At 35.0% G+C, this 21,276-nt stretch overlaps 1 protein-coding gene across 1 annotated transcript in view; it reads right to left on the bottom strand.

Moving 5' to 3' along the window:
- The window catches only part of LOC150109219 (uncharacterized), a 672,102-nt gene that overhangs the window by 506,834 nt on the left and 143,992 nt on the right, over positions 1 to 21,276 (bottom strand). Inside the window, exon 10 of the mRNA XM_090401856.1 lies at positions 43 to 148. Coding sequence (XP_090257982.1) covers positions 43 to 148 — 106 coding nt within the window. The remainder of the gene's footprint in view (positions 1 to 42; positions 149 to 21,276) is intronic.

Raw genomic sequence — 21,276 nt, forward strand, 5'->3', positions numbered from 1 at the left:
TTTATTAACATGCATGAAATAAAAGCAAAATAACATGAATACCTTGTTTAAATTCAACCGAAGATCTAGTATATCCTTTTCTTTTTGCTGTAGTGCTTGCTGCATCTCTGAGCTATTAGATGATGAGTCGGACAACAATGCCTGCAACCTAAAAAAAAAAAAATTATAATTTAATATTTAATAATTATCCATCTTATTAATATAATTCAATAAAAAATATTGTATATAAAATTTTTGCTGGTATGGTTAGCCAAATGGCTAATGTGCCCATTCTCCAATGAATAAGCTAAAGATTCAAATCCCTCCATGGGAATGAATGTTTGCGAATTTCTTCCTATGGACGATGAATTACATTGTCTAATGTACAAAAACCACAATGCTTCTTGCTGAAGGCTTGAAGTAGCTTGTAAAAGTTCCATGTTTGGTCATGTTAGTGGCTAATTGGAGACAATACAGCACAAGGAAAGAATTAAAGTGTTTATTGATGCTTCCAACATCTTATTTCAGTTACTGAGACATCAAAAAGTACAATATATATTGTAACACACCCACAAGAAATACAAGGTCAAGTGAAACTTAGCAGACTAAAGTCTAGAATCCTAATTAGGAAGGTGTTAATTGGAAACTTAGGTTGTACAACTGGATGTCTAAGAATTAATGTTTCCATATTTGGAAAATTTAACATATCCATATTTATTTAAATTAGGCTGTGTTTAAGTGTAGCTGCAAAATCTAAAAAAAAAGAGTTTCACTTTTGAACTTGTTGAGGGGAGTGTAGTTTTCCCCCCTATTTGATCTGTATTTAGTGTCCGACACAGGGTCTACTATACCAGACTGTCTACAGTCATAATTATAATTATATAAATTAAAGATACCAAGAAATTATATATCTGGTTTAATCCTTTATCCAAGTGTAAGCAAACAAAGTTTGCGCCTGAAGTATTTTCAGGACTGGGGCAACTGGAGGTAAAGGTGGTACTGACTTCACATCACTTGCCTTAGTATCCCATAATGCACATCTCCTTGCGGACGTGTATAATACTATGCATTATGGGAAGGATCACTACCCAGAGGTAATACCAAGGTTGAAGTAATGCAGAAGTCGTATTTTCCAATACCAGTTGCCAAAAGGTGTCACATCTTATTATTAAATTACTCTGGATTAGAGAAAGGTTGTTGGAAGTTTTTTCACTTGGTTATACTATAAATTAATGGTCGAAACCAGTCTGGGGGTAGTGACCCTTCCCATAATGCATAGCATTATACATGTCTGCAAGGAGATGTGCTATGCATTATGGGATACTAAGGCAAGTGATGTGAAGTCATTAGTTTCTATATATGAGTTGCCCCAGTCCTGAAAATACTTCAGGCACAAACTTTGTTTGCTTACGCTTGGATAAAGGATTACACCAAATATATAATTTCTTGGTATCTTTAATTTATAGTATAACCAAGTGGAAAAAACTTCCAACAGTCCTAATTATATATTTATTTAAATTTTTTTATATTCTTCTAAGTGGATGGTAGCTGAATCTTCCAGTCTATCCACAGCAGGCCAACTTGCACAAATATGGAACTCTATACATGGGAACTGAAAGGAAAGAGCTGGCCCTTAGAATGAATAAGAACAGCCAGTCTCAAGAGGTTCTTGAAAGCAGTGCACAACTGTTTTTTTTTTTTTTTTTTTTTTTTTATTCTGAAGAGAATATTGAGGATTGGGAAAGGATAAAGTATTTTGCTGATTCTGTGGAAATTGTAGCCATTAGCTAGGAGAATGTAGTGCATATGGTTAATTCAGTTGTAAGGGAAGCCTTGGAACAAACACTAATGGTTTACTGGTTATAGTTTTAATAATATATACTGTTGAAAGAGGAGAAAGATAGAAAAGTTTGTGAATATATCTGCTTTTATGAGCAGGCTTTCTGTATACAGTAAAAGAAAGATTATCATTAAGAAAACATGTAACTTAAGCATCTGGCCTCTACAGACTGCTATTAGTTTCATTTTTCTGTAAACAGTCTTAGATGTTGAAAAAAACTTCAAGATTTGTCAAATGAAATTGAGGAGTGCAGCATGCTGTCATCCACAAAACTGTATATTGGGTTGGTGGACAATTGAAGTAGGCCGCTGATATACAGGAGGAAAAGGGTTGGTGAGAGATAAAGCTTTTGGAACCATAACATTAGTTGAATAGTGAGAGGATAAGGTACTATTGCATGTAGCATGCATCCAGTCAGAAAGCTAGCAATCCAATTGTAGAATCATGAGATAGACTTAATAATGGGAGTTTGATTATTAGGCCCTTGTGCCAGACCAAGTTGAAAGCTTTGGAGATGTACAACTGCTTGAATTTCACCAAACTTCTCCATGGCATTTGTCCAGAGATGGGTGATGTATGAGCAGATTTCCAGTTTATCAGGAGTGGCAGAATCCATACTGGCTGTCATTTGTTAGCTGGCTGACTTCAAGGTAGTGTAGGAGATGAGATTTTAATAGTTCTCTCCATTACCTTAGAGAGGACTGAGGTGAAAGAGACAGTGTGACAGTTTGATGGTAGTGATTTGTTACCCTTCTTGGGAATGAGTTGAACATAGGTCACTTTCCAGGCTGTGGGATGGATGTCAATGGAGAACATAAACAGACAATACATGAAAGGAGGTAGTTCTGATGCACAAACATTGAAGATAACTGGAGGAATGCCCTCAGGACCAGGAGACTTTTTAATGGCTAATTCGTACAATATTCTTTTGATCTCTTTCTGGTTAAAGGAGGCATTGAGTATTGAGCAGCTGGAATAGTTGGGGAAGGGGAGGGGGGGCATTTACCAGGATTAATTATGCATGCATTGGAGCAAATGTATGAAGCCAGCAGATTGCCTTTTTCTGTGGGTGATGATGCAACGGAGAAGTGTTAAGCAAAATTTACAACCAGTTTGGCAGGAGATCAAAAGGCCTAGCTGCCATTTGGACAAGATGTAAGTTTCCTGTATTTTACTCTTTCAAACTCTGTTTTGGAAGCAATGATAGTTTTCTTGAAGCTGTTTCTGGCTTGAACTTAAGCACTAAAGGAAGATGGATTTCATGATGTAAGTCAGTTTTGGTATGCTTGATTTTTTGCTTGTACAGCCTGAGCACACCTTTTCAAGAACTAAAGCTTGGTTATGGGATGGCAATTCAGAGTAATGTGGGAATGCATGTTTCCTTGCCAGTAAGGATTACTTGATAATTCAGTGCATACAATTGGACTCTAAGGCCAAAAACAATAGTCACAGATATGGAGTCACCCTTAGGTCAAAAAGAGTCAAAGAATGTGTAGTTGAGGAAGCTGAAGGCTTGGTAAACTGGAGATGGTAGTGGACACTATCAAAGTTATAGCTGAAGCCATAGATGTTGAAATGAATATAGAAGGCTCCATGGGGCATACATTTGACTGCATGGATTGTGCATATTTTCTATACAGTGCATTCATACTGGTTTCCATTGGCTAATAATAGTGCCACTTGATTTTTGAACACTTTCATTGTTTGTAGTCGTTGATCTAGCTGTTGTCTCCATTTTGGCATTATTCTTCTGGTAGTTTTGCAGTTAACTTTATTCTCTCTCTGGGCAAAAGTTAGGTCAAGCCAAGTTTGTATGCACAACTGGGGGCAAGTGCCTTTGGACTTGTTAATCACTGTTATTAGTTTTTATGTACTTGTCAGTGTAGGTCTCAAGTCACTTACATGAAGCAGGAAGTTCATTCCATCCTTTCTTTTATTCATGGATTTGAAATGGTGGTACCTAACAATATTTCTGGGATCTAAGCTGCATTTTCCTATTAACTTAGTGATATCATCCTTTAGTGATTCACCAGTTTCCAATGGAAAGTTCAGAATGATGCTATTGAATTTCTTGTTTTCAGCTTCAATCGAGTCATGTACCATTGACAAGATGAGGTTACTGAGTTTGTTAATGTCACTAGGGAAGAGTGCATGTGTTGCAGAACTGTTGTCAAGCAATTGGGACATAGCTTTCAATATTCTGATTTAGTAGAATGAATCTGTGTTAAGATGCCATTTGTGCTTTTGATGCATTTTCCCAGGTTCATAAGCTGCTTTACTGAAGGGAGACACAATGAACAAAAGAAAGACTGCTGAGGTCGATGAGTTGTTTATGTGCCAATTCTTCTATTTTCTTGCAGCAAGCATGCAGCCAGTTGCAACAGAAATCATACACAAGACGTTTTTATTTGTTGGTAATATCTAGTTTGCAACTGTAGTAGTTTATATCATTAATGGGTTTGTCTGTGTTGGTAAAATCTGAAGTGTCTGCTGTTGCTGTCATCTTTGATTTGCACAGTGGACAGAGTGCCTGAATGTGACTGATATTTAATTGAGCAAGTAAACCGATGATGCATTCTAAGTACATATTCAGCTCATTAGTACCCGCTATTGTGATTTCTGTTTATTCAATATTTTGGAGGGAAAATATAGGAGCACAGGTTTAGATGAATTTGTTCCCAGGTGCCACCTGCGTAATATGTGGAATATACAGATCTCTTTTCATATCTAATGTCTCACTTATGCAAACATTCATGACATGCATAAACTGGACGAACACACAATCATCTCCATGATTATGTATATTTGTATCATTAATATAGCTGCATAATGTAGGTACTTTTTTACATATATTATTATTATTCCTCTCATCATTACCGTATTTACTCAAATATAACTTGCACCCCTAATTTTACTTTATGAAAAAAGAAATTAAAAAGTTTCACACATACCTCACACATGAAAAAAAATAAAAAATAAAAAATAAACACTTTCATGTTTGGGTGATAACTTACTCCCCGTGATAAACAACAGCTGAAGTGAGTCATAAAATGCTTCTCTCTTCATCAGTGTGATGAGGTGGGAGCATATATTTGGATGATCCTGATTTTAAGCTGGGAGTTTATTTTAAGTGTGATTTCTATTATTCTTTCATCTGTATAATTAAATTCTTCTATAAGGTGTGTAATCATAATCATCATCATTGTGCATATCAAGGATTTAGGCCTAGCATGGCCTGTTCCGGCCTTAGAAGTCATCGTTGAATCGTTTAAGAGGACGTCCTGGTTTTCTTTTTCCTAATGGCTTGTACTTTAAGGCTTTTTTTTTTTTTGGTATGTAATTGTTTTCTTAATTAGAAATCCAACTCAGTATTGTCCTTTAATTTTCCCATAATAGTATAAGTAATTTCCATTTTTTAGTTTAAATGTTCATCCTACCTGCGAACTTCACTTAAACCTATGATGTCCCATTTAATATGTTTTAGTTATTGCTGCAATATGGTAAAGTCTTCCTCTTCTTTAAGTGTTCGACAATTAAATGTTCCTATATAGAAGAAAAGAGGATTGCACTGATTATTGTTATATTTCTGAATTCTTGGGACTTTTCCAGTATTGCTTATTATTTGGGAAAGCTTCTCCACTGCATCATGCTCTGGCCTCCATAAATGGTTTCGATCAGAGTAGTCATATAGTTGGGGAAATTTACTCACATCCAGTGTTTGCTCATTTTGGCCATGGGCTTTATGGCCTTTCTTTTTTCTTCTTGGCATTATAGTGGAGGGGTTGTGGCCTAATCTTCCATGCTGGCTACATAACGTCTTGGGAGATAGATTTTAAAGCTTTCTGTCAGTTCTTTGCTCAGTATCAACTTTGCCATTGCTTATTATGACACCATGTTTCCCATGGAGGCATGATACTAAGACTTCCTGGGTATGGCCCTCCAGACTTCACTGAAATATTGGCAGTGCCATCTATATCAGTTCCATCAGGGTTTTTAACCATGTTGTAGGTTGCCAGCCCACCATGGAAATCCATCCGAGGCTTAACTGTGCTAAACATGCTTCAAGCATGACTGATGGCTAGTCAGCTAAGATCCTGGTAGGAGAACACAGTTAACCCTTCACAATTTTTGTGAAGATGCACGATTATTTAAAATAGACAGTGAGGTAGAAACAAAGCTGGTATGATGAATATCCAGCCAAATAACTAAACAAGCAGTATAGACAATGCTCAAAACAATTTTAAATTATGGATCCCAGAGTTTCGATAAAAGCTAATCAAAGACCACAGATCAGAGAATGAGAGTTGTAACAAAAAAACTCGTGGCACTAATGGCAAAATCACATTAAAAATGCTGTTTAAAAGAAATTTAGAATACAAACATTTAGATGTGATTATGGTGGAGACCTGACAAGAATCGGATTAATTTCAGAAAAAATTGTTAAATAGGAACCTACTAATAATTCACACTTATTCATGTATTACTATCATAGAATCCAATGCAGCATTTGAAGGTATGTATCAGGAATCTGATGGTGGTTATAATGAAAATCTGGTTAAGCTACAGATGGTGCTGAAAGAATAAGTAATAACACTTATGCAGTCCACTGCAAAATAGCATTGACTTCATTCTGTTTGAGTGTTAGAGACAATCTCTACAAAAAATTCTCAACATTATGCATTTTGATGTTTCAGTTCCAGATCATGTGTTTGTCTAATCCAATGTAAGTGTGGTCTTCTATGCTTTACCTATTTAGCTTATGAATGTGTAATTATGCCAATTTTGTATCTTAGTCATGGAGTATGAACTCATCATGATGAATTTTTCACATATGTAATATGTCCATCAATATTTGTAGTACATATCTTCTGATCAATCACAACCCACTATAGACTAAGATCATGACTCTTCACTCTATCCGTTTCTAGAAAGTAGGAAGAAACTGCATCGACCTTTTTTAATAGCAAGGATGGCCACAATAAAACATATTTGGCACACTGTCAGGACCACTTTTGAATGCTTTTACCAAATGGAAATTTTCACAGGCAATGCTACTACTCTGCAGGCTTTATATATATAAACACACATTCAACTTATTGGCTTTAAAATATGTAAGAAAGTTTTAAAGCGAATAAAAGTTTAGCAGCTCTCAGATGTGAACTGTAGATTGAAATACACAAACATTATTCAAGAAAAAAATAAAAGAGTTTGAGAAAAGGAAACAAACCTTGGAGATTCAGTGGCAATTCCTGAAGAAATCATTGATGAATTCAGCCAGAGAGGCATGTGGTGAGGTTGTCTGTAAGGATAGAAAATTCAGAACTCCATGTGGACACAGGAAGTTAAAGAGACAGTGAAGGAAAAGAAGAAAGCATATGAAAAGTTCCTGGCAAATAAGTCTGTCTGTGCTCTTAGAGAATACACAGACAAATGCAGGAAAGCTAAACACTGTGTAACACTAGCTACACAAAAGTCATGGGAAGACTTTGGTAAGAACATAGAAAATAAATATCAAGAAGGTGGTAAAATATTCTGGAGGCTGTTGAAAAAGCTTAGAAATGGAAGAAAGAGTGCTGTAAAAGGAATCAGAGATGATAAAGGTGATATGAAAAATGGAGGAAAAAAGATATCCCTGATGTATGGTGTAATTACTTTGAAAAATTGCTAAACGAAATAATCAGGGACAACACAGTAGTAAAAAACACTATGAGAGCTCCTCTCCAATCAGGAATATATATCTATGCTTGAAAAAGTCTGAAATGTGGAAAGGAAGCTGGAATAGATGATATTCGACCAGAAATGCTCAAGTGTGGAGGTATAAAATTCTTACAGTGACTTCACTGTATAGTTCAGAGGGCCTGGACAGAGGGATGAATTCCAGATGATTGGCGAGGAGCTCTCATAGTACCCTATTATAAAAAGGGAAATAAAACTGAATGTAAGAATTAGAGGTATTTCTCTACTGAGTGTTTTGGTAAGATTTATGAATGTATACTTTGTGAAAGATTGTGGAAGGGAAGCTTGGTGAAGAACAAGCTGGATTCAGGTAAAATATAGGTTGTCAGGATCAGATTTTCATTTTACGACAAATAGTTGAGAAATCGTGATGCACCCTGTTGGGTATCTACTTGGATACTGAACGAATGACTATGGGCTGGCAATTTGGGATTTAGCCGACCAAATTGTATTCTTATTGGTTAAACGAAAATAAAAAATGATGGTACAACATGACAAAATTTCATGCCAGCTGGGGCGTCGCTTGGTTAAACAAGGCCCCCGTTGTTTTCGCCAGGGAACCAGGACGAACAGTGAAAAGTCAGCTACTGGAACAAATCTGAAAACAAACCCCAACTCAACATCACAAGAGCTAAAGATCGGTACTATCAACGTAAGAAGCCTGAATGGCAAAGAAATGGAGCTAGCTGAGGAATTAGATAAGTACCAGATCGACATAATAGGGGTGACAAACAAAAAAGACCAAAACTGGTGAGATCTTTCTGAGCAATAAATACAAAATGTTATATTCAGGCAATAACAATCAAGGAAAAGAAGGAGTAGCCATAGTATTCAACACAAAATACAAGGCTAATCTTCTTGAATGGCAGTCAGCCTCAAGTAGAGTAATGTGGGCAAATATGAGAATGGGGAACTGGACAATGAGACTTATTTGTGCCTATGGTCCCACAGAAGGTTCTACTAAGGTAGAAGTGGAGGAATTTTTTGAGGCTTTAGAAAAAGCAACTGACACAATGAAAAAGGAAAAGTTGGTCCTTGTTGGGGATCTAAATAGTAGAGTTGGAAATGATTGCGAGACATACAAAAATATTTTGGGAAAATTTGGAGAAAAGAGCAAAGCTAATAATAATGGCAAATATCTGTTGGATTTCTGCTCAGGACATGGACTGGTTATTACTAACACCATGTTCCAACATAAAAATGTGAACAAATTCACATGGAGAGAAGAGGCATGGAATAAGAAAAGTCTCATTGACTATGTTATTGTTGATAGTGATGTTTTCTCCCTGGTGCAGGACAACAGAGTGTACAGAGGATTTGAAATTGGAAGCGATCACTATTTAGTCTTGAGCAGGATAAAATTGAATTTCATATTGAAAAGAATAATATGTAAGAAAGTTTTAAAGCGAATAAAAGTTGAGCAGCTCTCAGATCTGAACTGTAGACTAAAATACACAAAGATAATTGAAGAAAAAATGAAAGAGTTTGAGAACAGGAATCAAACCTTGGAGATTCAGTGGCAAACTCTGAAGAACACATTGATTGATTCTGCCAGAGAGGCATGTGGTGAGGTTGTCTGCAAGGATAAAAAACTCAGGTTAAAGAGGCAGTGAAGGAAAAGAAGAAGGCATATCAAAAGTTCCTGTCAAATAAGTCAGCTTGTGCTCTTAGAGAATACAGAGACAAATGCAAGAATGCTAAAGAGTGTGTAAAACTAGCTAAAGCTAAACAAAAGTCAGGGGAGGATTTTAGCAAGAATATAGAAAATAAATATTAAGAAGGTGGCAAAATATTCTGGAGGCTGTTGAAGAAGATTAGGAATGGAGGAAAGAGTGAGACAAATGCAAGAATGCTAAAGAGTGTGTAAAACTAGCTAAAGCTAAACAAAAGTCAGGGGAGGATTTTAGCAAGAATATAGAAAATAAATATTAAGAAGGTGGCAAAATATTCTGGAGGCTGTTGAAGAAGCTTAGGAATGGAGGAAAGAGTGCTGTAAAAGGAGTTAGAGATGATAAAAGTGACATGAAAGCGGGAGAAAAAGATATCCTTGAAGTATGGAGTAATTACTTTGAAAAATTGCTAAACGAAACAAGCAGTGATGATAGCACAGTGGTAAAAAATACTGACCAGGCATGCAGTCAGGAATACATATCCATACTTGAAGTAGAAAAAGCCATCAAAGGATTGAAATGTGGAAAGGCAGCAGGAGTAGATGATATTCGACCAGAAATACTCAAGTATGGTGGTATAAAAGTCTTACAGTGGCTACACTGCATAGTTCAGAAAGCCTGGACAGAGGGACGAATTCCCGATGATTGGAGTAGAGCTCTCATAGTATGCATGTAAAAAAAGGGAAATAAAACTGAATGTGAGAATTACAGAGGTATTTCCCTACTGAGTGTTCCTGGCAAGATCTATGCATGTATACTTGAGAATCGGTTGAGAAGAATTGTAGAAGAAAAGCTTGGGAAAGAATAAGCTGGATTCAGGCCAAATAGAGGCTGTCAGGATCAGATCTTCACTTTACGACAAATAGTCGAGAAAGCATGGGAATATAACAAAGATCTGTATTTAAGTTTTGTCGATTTGGAAAAGGCAATGACAAGGTGCGAAGAGAGAGATTTTAAATATACAGTTATATGATGTCAATGGGGCATTATATCAAGTGATACTTAGTCTTCATTTGAGATGTAAGTCAGCAGTTAGAATTGAAGGAAGTACAGGATGGTTTAATGTTAAATCTGCGGTGAGACAAGGATGTACATTATCCCCTCTGTTATTCATTATATATATGGATCACATTATGAAGGAAAGTGGTATTAAACATGATATTAAAATTGGAGATGTTAATGTCAGCTCTTTGCTTTATGCGGATGATGTTATACTCCTAAATAAATTTGCTACAAGTCTGCAAAATTCTCTGACTAAATTGAATAACTGTTGTAATAGATATGGTATGAAGGTCAGCAATAAAAAGACAAAGACAATGAAAATAGGCAGAATCATTGAAAATGTCAACTGTGTTGTGAATGGAGAACCTGTGGAACAAGTAAAAGATTTCAGCTACTTAGGTACGATTTTTAGTGAAGATGGTAAATTGAATATAGAAATAGACAACAGAATCAGCAAAGCTGATATGGTGGGAAGTCAATTGAATAAATTCATATGGAATAAGAGAGAAATTAGTCGGAACACTAAATTAGCTGTATACAAGCCAGTGTTCAAACCAGTTTTAACTTATGGATCTGAGAGCTGGGTCAGAAGTAAAACACTTGACCAAAGACTAGAAACCGCAGATATGAAAATCCTGAGAAAGATTATAGGCATGAACAGATGGCATCAATGGCAATATCGTATTAAAAACGCGAATATAAGGAAAAAACTTGACATTGTCAGCATCCAGGAATGCGTTAGCAGAGCTAATCTCAGGTGGTATGGTCACCTAAACAGAATGGGCGAAGAAAGAATAGCAAAACAAGTGTTCTCTGCCAGGTTGGCAGCAAAACGACCCAGAAGAAGACCAAGATATAGGTGGATTGATATGGTATAAAGTGCCTTAGACAATAGAAATATAAGATCTGATAATGTTGGTATCTTGACAAGTAACAGACTGATTTGGAGGAAAATTGTAGATAGGAAGTTAGTAATGATGTAATTTTTTTTTCATGTAGTACTATCATATCCTGTACACCTCTTGAGGGTACATGGCAGGAATTTGATGATGATAGTTGAGAAATCATGGGAATGTAAAAAAAATCTGTATTTAAATCCTTTAACAGAATGGGAAAGGAAATTTTATCAAAACAAGTGTTCTGAGCATTTTGGCAGAAAAAGACACAGAGAAAGATCAAGATATAGTTGGATTGATACAGTAAAAAGTGCCTTAGAAGATAGAAATACAGAGTCTGTCTAAGAAAAGTATACACATATTAAGAAATGTCATCTATGGACTTTTTTCAAAATTCAATTGAATTGCAATCATGTAGTATGATGTTCTCTCAAAATATGTTGTTACTCACATGAATACTAGCATCGTGACAGGTAGGACAGTCAAACAAAATGGCCGAGGCACGTATGTCATTGGAGGAACATGACCATTTTAAAGTGGTATTTCAAATTTGAGAGTGTTGTTGACGTTCAATGACAATGCAGGCACGAGTTTGCAACACAACCTCCAACATGCCTGACAATTGCATGTATTCATGATAAGTTTGAGACCCATTGTACCGTGTGTGATGGGCACCAAGGAAGATCTGGGAGGCCTCGCATAGCAACAAGTCATGCTTCCTCGGCTATAGTGTTGAAACAGTTTACATGCTCACCACAGAATTCTACCACACAATATGCATGTGAAACAGGAGTTAGCAGTGCAAGCATACGCTGCATTCTTAAAGTTAAATGGAAAGTTTACATCCTAAGATTATTACATGCAATGAATGAAGATGATCCTGATTGAAGAATGCAGTATTATGAGTGGTTTCAACACATGGTAGATGAGGATGAGGAGTATGTGAGGAAGATGGTTTGATCTAATGAAGCACAATTTAAGCTTAATGGAACAGTCAATTGGCATAATTGTGTTTACTGGGCTCCAGAAAATCCAGGAGTTCATGTGTGGCAAGGCAGTCAACTTACCAGTGCTCAATGTTTGGTGTGGATTTTCATCTAGGGATTTAAGGACCGTTCTTCTTTGAAGGTACTGTTACTGGCCAAGTGTATCTAGACGTTCTACGTACATTCATTTTACCTGCCATTCATGCACTTTATGGGAATGATCAATTTCTCTTCCAACAAGATGGCACACAACCACACTACAACTGAGACATGAGAGCTTACTTCAATGAGAGTTTTCAGGGAGGACAATGAGGATGTATTGGAGCAGTTGAGTTCCCCACGTTTCCCTGAATTAACACTCTTGGACTTCTACCTATGGGGGACTCTAAAGGATGTAGTGTATCGTGGAAAACCAGCTACACTGGTGGCCCTTCGGAAAGAAATTGAAATGGCATGCACAGCAATTCCTCAGGACACTTTGGCCAACGTCGCCCAAGCAGTAGTTCGCCATAATAATACGTGTCTAGACACTAATGGTAACCACTCTGAGCACCTCATCTAAATGTAGAAGTCAAAGGTAACTTGTATTCATCCCTTGATGTCTGTATAAATTAACTATTACAATTTTTATACAGGTTTTTCTTTTTCTGAAGTGATTGTCAGACATAAAAAAATATTTTCGGAAAATTTGGAGAAAAGAACAAAGCAAATAATAATGACAAATACCTGTTAGATTTCTGCTCAGGACATGGACTGGTTATTACTAACACCATGTTCCAACATAAAAATGAGCACAAATTCACATGGACAGAAGAGGCAAGGAATAAGAATATTCAAGAAAAATTGAAAGAGTTTGAGAACAGGAACCAAACCTTGGAGATTCAGTGGCAAGCCTTGAAGAAAGCCCTGATAGATTCAGCCAGAGAGGCATGTGGTGAGGTTGTCTGCAAGGATAGAAAAATCAGAATTCCATGGTGGACACAGAAAATTAAAAGAGGTAGTGAAGGAAAAGAAGAAAGCATATCAAAAGTTGTGGGCAAATAAGTCTGCTTGTGCTCTTAGAGAATACAGAGACAAACATAAGAAAGCTAAACACTGTGTAAAACTAGCTAAACAAAAGTCATGGAAGACTTTGTTAAGAACATAGAAAATAAATACCAAGAAGGTGGCAAGATATTCTGGAGGTTGTAGAAGCAGCTCAGAAATCGAGGAAATTCCTGACTGTATTCCTGAGTGTTTTTTACCACTTTGCTATCACTGCTTGTTTCATTCAGAAATTTTTCGAAGTAATTAATTACTTCATACTTCAAGGATATCTTTTTCTCCAGTTTTCATGTCACCTTTATCATGTCTAGTTGTAAAAAGAACTAGACATGATAAAGGTGACATGAAAACTGGAGAAAAAGATATCCTTGAAGTATGAAGTAATTACTTCGAAAAATTTCTGAATGAAACAAGCAGTGATAGCAAAGTGGTAAAAAACACTCAACAGGAATACAGTCAGGAATACATATCCATGCTTGAAGAAAGCATGGATATGTATTCCTGAAAAAGAAAAAGCTATCATGGATATGATAGCTTTTTCTATCATATCCATGATAGCTATCATAAGCTTGAAATGTGGAAAGGCAGCAGGAATAGATAATATTCGACCAGAAATGCTGAAGTTTAGAGGTATAAAAGTCTTACAGCGGCTGCACTGCATAGTTCAGGTCTGGACAGAGGGACGAATTCCTGAATATTGGAATAGAGCTCTCATAGTACCCATATATAAAAAGGGAAATAAAACTGAATATGAGAATCACAGAGGCATTTCATTACTGAGTGTTCCTGGTAAGATTTATGCAAGTATACTTGAGAAACGGTTGAGAAGAATTGTGGAAGAAGAGCTCGGTGAAGAACAATCTGGATTCAGGCCAAATAGAGGCTGTCTCTAACAGATCTTCACTTTATGACAAATAGCTGAGAAATCATGGAAATATAATAAAGATCTGTATTTAAGTTATGTAGATCTGGAAAAGGCATATGACAGGGTACTGTTGTGATGACTCTTTTCTGTCGTGTTCTAATTCTATCTAGTTTCAAGTCACTTTTATGAATAATACAACTAATTACGAAATGATCACCGATCCAAAAGTAGGGAAATTTATATTTATACTGCGCCACCCTATTCTTAGATTAGTCTATATAAATAGTAGGATCAGTTCTAAATTAAGTTAACAGTCATCTCATTAGGCCGAATCATCTATTATCATTTTTACTTGGGGTTCCCGCAAGATCCGAATATTTATGAACGGTGCAATAATAAGGAATTCAGGCAAACACAATATTTAGATCAACAAAATAAAACATTTAATATATGAAATGGTCAACAAATACAAGAACTCTATTTTAAAATGGAACTATACAATTAACTTAACACATCTTCTTAGGTCACTGATGCTAATTCAATGTTCTAACTTTCATATACTATTCACAGTCTCAAAAACACAAATCTTCTTATCTCAAGTTAATATAACAATTTCATATCTTATTCAGTCTTCACAAATCTATCAGCTCAATGTTTATATTCACAGCAGGCAATAAACTACGTAAGGTATATTCCAAGCAAATATATTCCCGGGCCTTGAGCATCGGAGGTATATTACAGTTAATGCTAGAATAGAGAAACTTATACAACTACTCTTACCAGACAAATTCTTCAATACATCAAATTATTGAGAGAGCACTTATGAATTAACTTAATTAACATTAGCGGAACACACATGACAAATATTCTCCATAGTTTAAACTGTATTACTGTAAGTCGCACTTCACTATTCCAAACAACAGTAATTAGGTACTAATATCTTTTCCTGTTCACTTTTCTCCAAGTAATCAATATAACCTTTTCCTAGGGCAACATAGAATTTAATCGTAATCCAGATTAACTAGAACTAATCAGAATTTTCGCATTGACTGTCCAGTTTCCTTTTATCTGATTACGGCATCAACCTTTCTTCATAACAACAGCAGTTTTCGCTTATAACATTAAACTTTATGTTTCACTACTTATAGGTTCACTTCCGAACACTATACTCATAAATCTCTGCCCTGAGGATTATATAATGTTGGTTCCGCAAAACTCTCTCCTCCTTCTTAATAATAATTCTTCACTATCTCTCTCTATCTTATCTATGACCTCCCTCTTCTCTATATATCTATCTATCTGACCTTCACTCCCACCTTACGTTCGAACGCCACGCTCTACTCCACTCGTGGTTGTTTACGCGTGCGTCTCCATGACAACAGACTGCACGTAAACATTTCGCTAATGTAATGTATGGTCTAATATTATTCATGAGTGATTACATAACATTAAATATTTCACAAAATAAAACAACAGAATATTTAAGCTACTTCTTTAACTTTTTGATTACGTATAGAGTTAAATATAAATTAACACTTTACGTTACACCACATATATTTAGTTATACAAAATTCTAAACATATTATTTTATAAACTAATAATAGGTCAAGTTTTGAATAAATATTTAATTAGTAATTCTTAATTAAGGAATAATAAACAATTTTATATAAACCATGATTAATATTTAATAAGCCATGTTAAATGTGAATGAAAATAATAAATTACATAACATAGCTTCATTCACAATTTAACATAGGCTCACCCTTTCTTTGAAAAATTTTTATTGTAAGAAAAATTTTTCTTTTTACACTAGGCTCTTTTAAAAAAAAAACTTGATTACAGATTTCTTTTTCGATTTTTTAAGTAATAGCCAGTTTTACTAAAACTTGGTTCTTTATTATGTTTTGTGCCTTTATTCTCTTTCACTTTATCATCAATTCTCTTATTACTATTATTATCACTTTCTGCATGTCTTTCAAGTTTGTAGTATAGGATTCTCTTCTTTGAATTAAATTCACGTTCTCCATTATTAGAATTAAGTCTTTGTTGTCTCACTACCTGGCGGTTTGTTCTACGATATAGATTAGGCATTTTACCAAAATTGACTTCAACCTTTAGTTTACTATCAGTGGTAACTTCTTATTTGGGCTTTGTCACTACTACTTTTTGTTCATCAGTAAAAAGAGGAGTATCAGATTGAATATGTACATAAGAGTTATCACCACTATCTCTATTAGATGATTGATTCACAGCTGATTTTTCTTCAGTAGATGGTCCTGATTCAAGTGGCAATCTAAGCTGTTTTGTTTGATACTTAGACTTATCATAATTATGAATTTCATTTCTTCTAGTACATCTCCTTTTGTTCATCAGGGTTATTTCCTCCTTAGAAAAGTCACAAGAAAATTTATATCTTGCTAAGAAGTTTGTTCCCAAGATAATGTGAGAACTTAGATTGGAAGTAGTGGGGACAACAAGTAGGTCTTGCCACACGTACAGTCCAAATTCTGGCAGGTATATTCTTGCTCGAAGCTTTTCATATGCCACAAAGTTTGAGTCTGAGAGAGAAGTAATCCTTACAGGTTGTCTCAGCTTGGCAGTGCTCTTCCACAGTTTGTTTTTTAATGTTAGGAAATAATCCATCCTGATGGTAGAGGCATTGCATCCTGTATCTAATAAGATGTCACATTTAGAACCCAGGATTTCTCCTCTAACTGTCATCATTCTTTCATTAGGTGCCTGGTGTTTCTGAATTCCATTATTTCTTCTGTGGTTCACATATCCAAATTTTGAATTCCATCTGTTGTTATAGTAATTTTCTTTGTTATGGAAGCAGTTCCTGGCATAATGTCCAACTTTGTTGCAATTGTAACACCTAAGAGGATTTCCTTGCTTTATCTCTGTCTTGGATTGAGGAATAGTAGACATTTGTTGTCTAACATCATTTAATCCTCGCATTACCCTATCTAGACTACTTAAAATAGGTTGACTTTGTTGTTCAATTTGATGTTTGATCATCTCATCAATTTTAATTGTAGTGGGATTTTGATTTTCTTGAGATTTCAGAGTAATAGCTGATAACTGTCTCACAACTTCATTAAGACTATCCATTATAGGCTGATTTAACTTATTCACTTCCTGGTGAATTAAAGTTTTTACTTCTGTCATCAGTTTCCTGTCCAATTGCTCTTTAGTCTCTGTCACGTAGTTTACACTACTTGAATTTTCTCCAGTATTCTTTGCTTTTCCCTTTTCAACTTTACTTCTCTTTTCTATTTCTGATTGGTTGAATGAACTATCAGTTTTATTCACGACATTCACAAGACTTGCATTAGTTGAGGGATAAAGGTCTCCTAGTATTTGTTCTTTTTCCTTAACACTTTTGAGACACTCTTCTAAAGTAGAAATTTTCTTTTTGTAGGCTGTTTCTCTTAATTCTTGCCTAACACCTTGTCTAAATTGTTGGAACACAGCCCAATCTAAGTGAGGTTTATCTTCACCAGTAACATTCAAACTGTTGGCCAATGTTAATAACCGATTGTGAAAATCAGTAACAGTCTCTTTATCCTTTTGAACAATTTTCTGCAATTTCCACAAGTTAGGACCTACACTTCTAAGTTTACAAAATTGAGACAATAAGGTGTCTTTAAATTTGGAATACTCAAAGATTTCTCGAAGTATTGGAGAAGAATGCAAAAATGTTTTTGCTTTACCTACCAATTTACTTCTAATCAGAACTAGCAATTGAAAATCAGTCCAACCTGCAATTTCTCTAAGTTTTTCAACATAGGTAAAGAAAAATAGTACATCATCTGATTCTTCACCTGAATATTGGGGAAAAAACTGTTGCGGGTTTACCGTACGAAAGAATTCACTGTCATTCATTTCAGAGCTTGATGTGACAGCCATAGTGATTAATAAATTACTATCTCAATTAATTCAATCTTTTTACTTTAAAATTAACTTATATCTTTGCCTGAGTCCAAATTATAACCAGTTCACTGTGATTTAATTATTTCACTTTCTAAAATTTCAGGGAGTAATTCTACGATTATTATCACTAAACTTAAATTCAATTTCTTATCTTATAGTTGTTAAATTTAATTCCTACCTATTAAATCACATCCTGTCGACTGCTGCGCCATTTGTCGTGACGGACTCTTTTTCTGTCATGTTCTAATTCTATCTAGTTTCAAGTCACTTTTATGAATAATACAACTAATTACGAAATGATCACCGATCCAAAAGTAGGGAAATTTATATTTATACTGCGCCACCCTATTCTTAGATTAGTCTATATAAATAGTAGGATCAGTTCTAAATTAAGTTAACAGTCATCTCATTAGGCCGAATCATCTATTATCATTTTTACTTGGGGTTCCCGCAAGATCCGAATATTTATGAACGGTGCAATAATAAGGAATTCAGGCAAACACAATATTTAGATCAACAAAATAAAACATTTAATATATGAAATGGTCAACAAATACAAGAACTCTATTTTAAAATGGAACTATACAATTAACTTAACACATCTTCTTAGGTCACTGATGCTAATTCAATGTTCTAACTTTAATATACTATTCACAGTCTCAAAAACACAAATCTTCTTATCTCAAGTTAATATAACAATTTCATATCTTATTCAGTCTTCACAAATCTATCAGCTCAATGTTTATATTCACAGCAGGCAATAAACTACGTAAGCTATATTCCAAGCAAATATATTCCCGGGCCTTGAGCATCGGAGGTATATTACAGTTAATGCTAGAATAGAGAAACTTATACAACTACTCTTACCAGACAAATTCTTCAATACATCAAATTATTGAGAGAGCACTTATGAATTAACTTAATTAACATTAGCGGAACACACATGACAAATATTCTCCATAGTTTAAACTGTATTACTGTAAGTCGCACTTCACTATTCCAAACAACAATCTAAGAATAGGGTGGCGCAGTATAAATATAAATTTCCCTACTTTTGGATCGGTGATCATTTCGTAATTAGTTGTATTATTCATAAAAGTGACTTGAAACTAGATAGATTTAGAACACGACAGAAAAGACACGTCACGACAAATGGCGCAGCAGTCGACAGGATGTGATTTAATAGGTAGGAATTAAATTTAACAACTATAAGATAAGAAATTGAATTTAAGTTTAGTGATAATAATCGTAGAATTACTCCCTGAAATTTTAGAAAGTGAAATAATTAAATCACAGTGAACTGGTTATAATTTGGACTCAGGCAAAGATAAAAGTTAATTTTAAAGTAAAAGATTGAATTAATTGAGATAGTAATTTATTAATCACTATGGCTGTCACGTCAAGCTCTGAAATGAATGACAGTGAATTCTTTCGTACGGTAAACCCGCAACAGGTTTTTCCCCAATATTCAGGTGAAGAATCAGATGATGTACTATTTTTCTTTACCTATGTTGAAAAACTTAGAGAAATTGCAGGTTGGACTGATTTTCAATTACTAGTTCTGATTAGAAGTAAATTGGTAGGTAAAGCAAAAACATTTTTGCATTCTTCTCCAATACTTCGAGGAACTTTTGAGTATTCCAAATTTAAAGACACCTTATTGTCTCAATTTTGTAAACTTAGAAGTGTAGGTCCTAACTTGTGGAAATTGCAGAAAATTGTTCAAAAGGATAAAGAGACTGTTACTGATTTTCACAATCGGTTATTAACATTGGCCAACAGTTTGAATGTTACTGGTGAAGATAAACCTCACTTAGATTGGGCTGTGTTCCAACAATTTAGACAAGGTGTTAGGCAAGAATTAAGAGAAACAGCCTACAAGAAGAAAATTTCTACTTTAGAAGAGTGTCTCAAAAGTGTTAAGGAAAAAGAACAAATACTAGGAGACCTTTATCCCTCAACTAATGCAAGTCTTGTGAATGTCGTGAATAAAACTGATAGTTCATTCAACCAATCAGAAATAGAAAAGAGAAGTAAAGTTGAAAAGGGAAAAGCAAAGAATACTGGAGAAAATTCAAGTAGTGTAAACTACGTGACAGAGAGTAAAGAGCAATTGGATAGGAAACTGATGACAGAAGTAAAAACTTTAATTCACCAGGAAGTGAATAAGTTAAATCAGCCTATAATGGATAGTCTTAATGAAGTTGTGAGACAGTTATCAGCTATTACTCTGAAATCTCAAGAAAATTAAAACCCTACTACACAAAAAATTGATGAGATGATCAAACATCAAGTTGAACAACAAAGTCAACCTATTTTAAGTTGTCTAGATAGGGTAATGCGAGGATTAAATGATGTTAGACAACAAATGTCTACTATTCCTCAATCCAAGACAGAGATAAAGCAAGGAAATCCTCTTAGGTGTTACAATTGCAACAAAGTTGGACATTATGCCAGGAACTGCTTCCATAACAAAGAAAATTACTATAACAACAGATGGAATTCAAAATTTGGATATGTGAACCACAGAAGAAATAATGGAATTCAGAAACACCAGGCACCTAATGAAAGAATGATGACAGTTAGAGGAGAAATCCTGGGTTCTAAATGTGACATCTTATTAGATACAGGATGCAATGCCTCTACCATCAGGATGGATTATTTCCTAACATTAAAAAACAAACTGTGGAAGAGCACTGCCAAGCTGAGACAACCTGTAAGGATTACTTCTCTCTCAGACTCAAACTTTGTGGCATATGAAAAGCTTCGAGCAAGAATATACCTGCCAGAATTTGGACTGTACGTGTGGCAAGACCTACTCGTTGTCCCCACTACTTCCAATCTAAGTTCTCACATTATCTTGGGAACAAACTTCTTAGCAAGATATCGATTTTCTTGTGACTTTTCTAAGGAAGAAATAACCCTGATGAACAAAAGGAGATATACTAGAAGAAATGAAATTCATAATTATGATAAGTCTAAGTATCAAACAAAACAGCTTAGATTGCCACTTGAATCAGGACCATCTAATGAAGAAAAATCAGCTGTGAATCAATCATCTAATAGAGATAGTGGTGATAACTCTTATGTACATATTCAATCTGATACTCCTCTTCTTACTGATGAACAAAAAGTAGTAGTGACAAAGCCCAAATCAGAAATTACCACTAATAGTAAACTATCGGTTGAAGTAAATTTTGGTAAAATGTCTAATCTATATTGTAGAACAAACCGCCAGGTTGTGAGACAACAAAGACTTAATTCTAATGATGGAGAACGTGAATTTAATTCAAAGAAGAGAATCCTATACTACAAACTTGAAAGA

The sequence above is a fragment of the Typopeltis vanoorti genome, chromosome 2 (genome assembly GCF_054136105.1).
Source record: "Typopeltis vanoorti isolate ZY-2024b chromosome 2, IOZ_Tvanoo_1.0, whole genome shotgun sequence".
Taxonomy (NCBI): domain Eukaryota; kingdom Metazoa; phylum Arthropoda; class Arachnida; order Uropygi; family Thelyphonidae; genus Typopeltis; species Typopeltis vanoorti.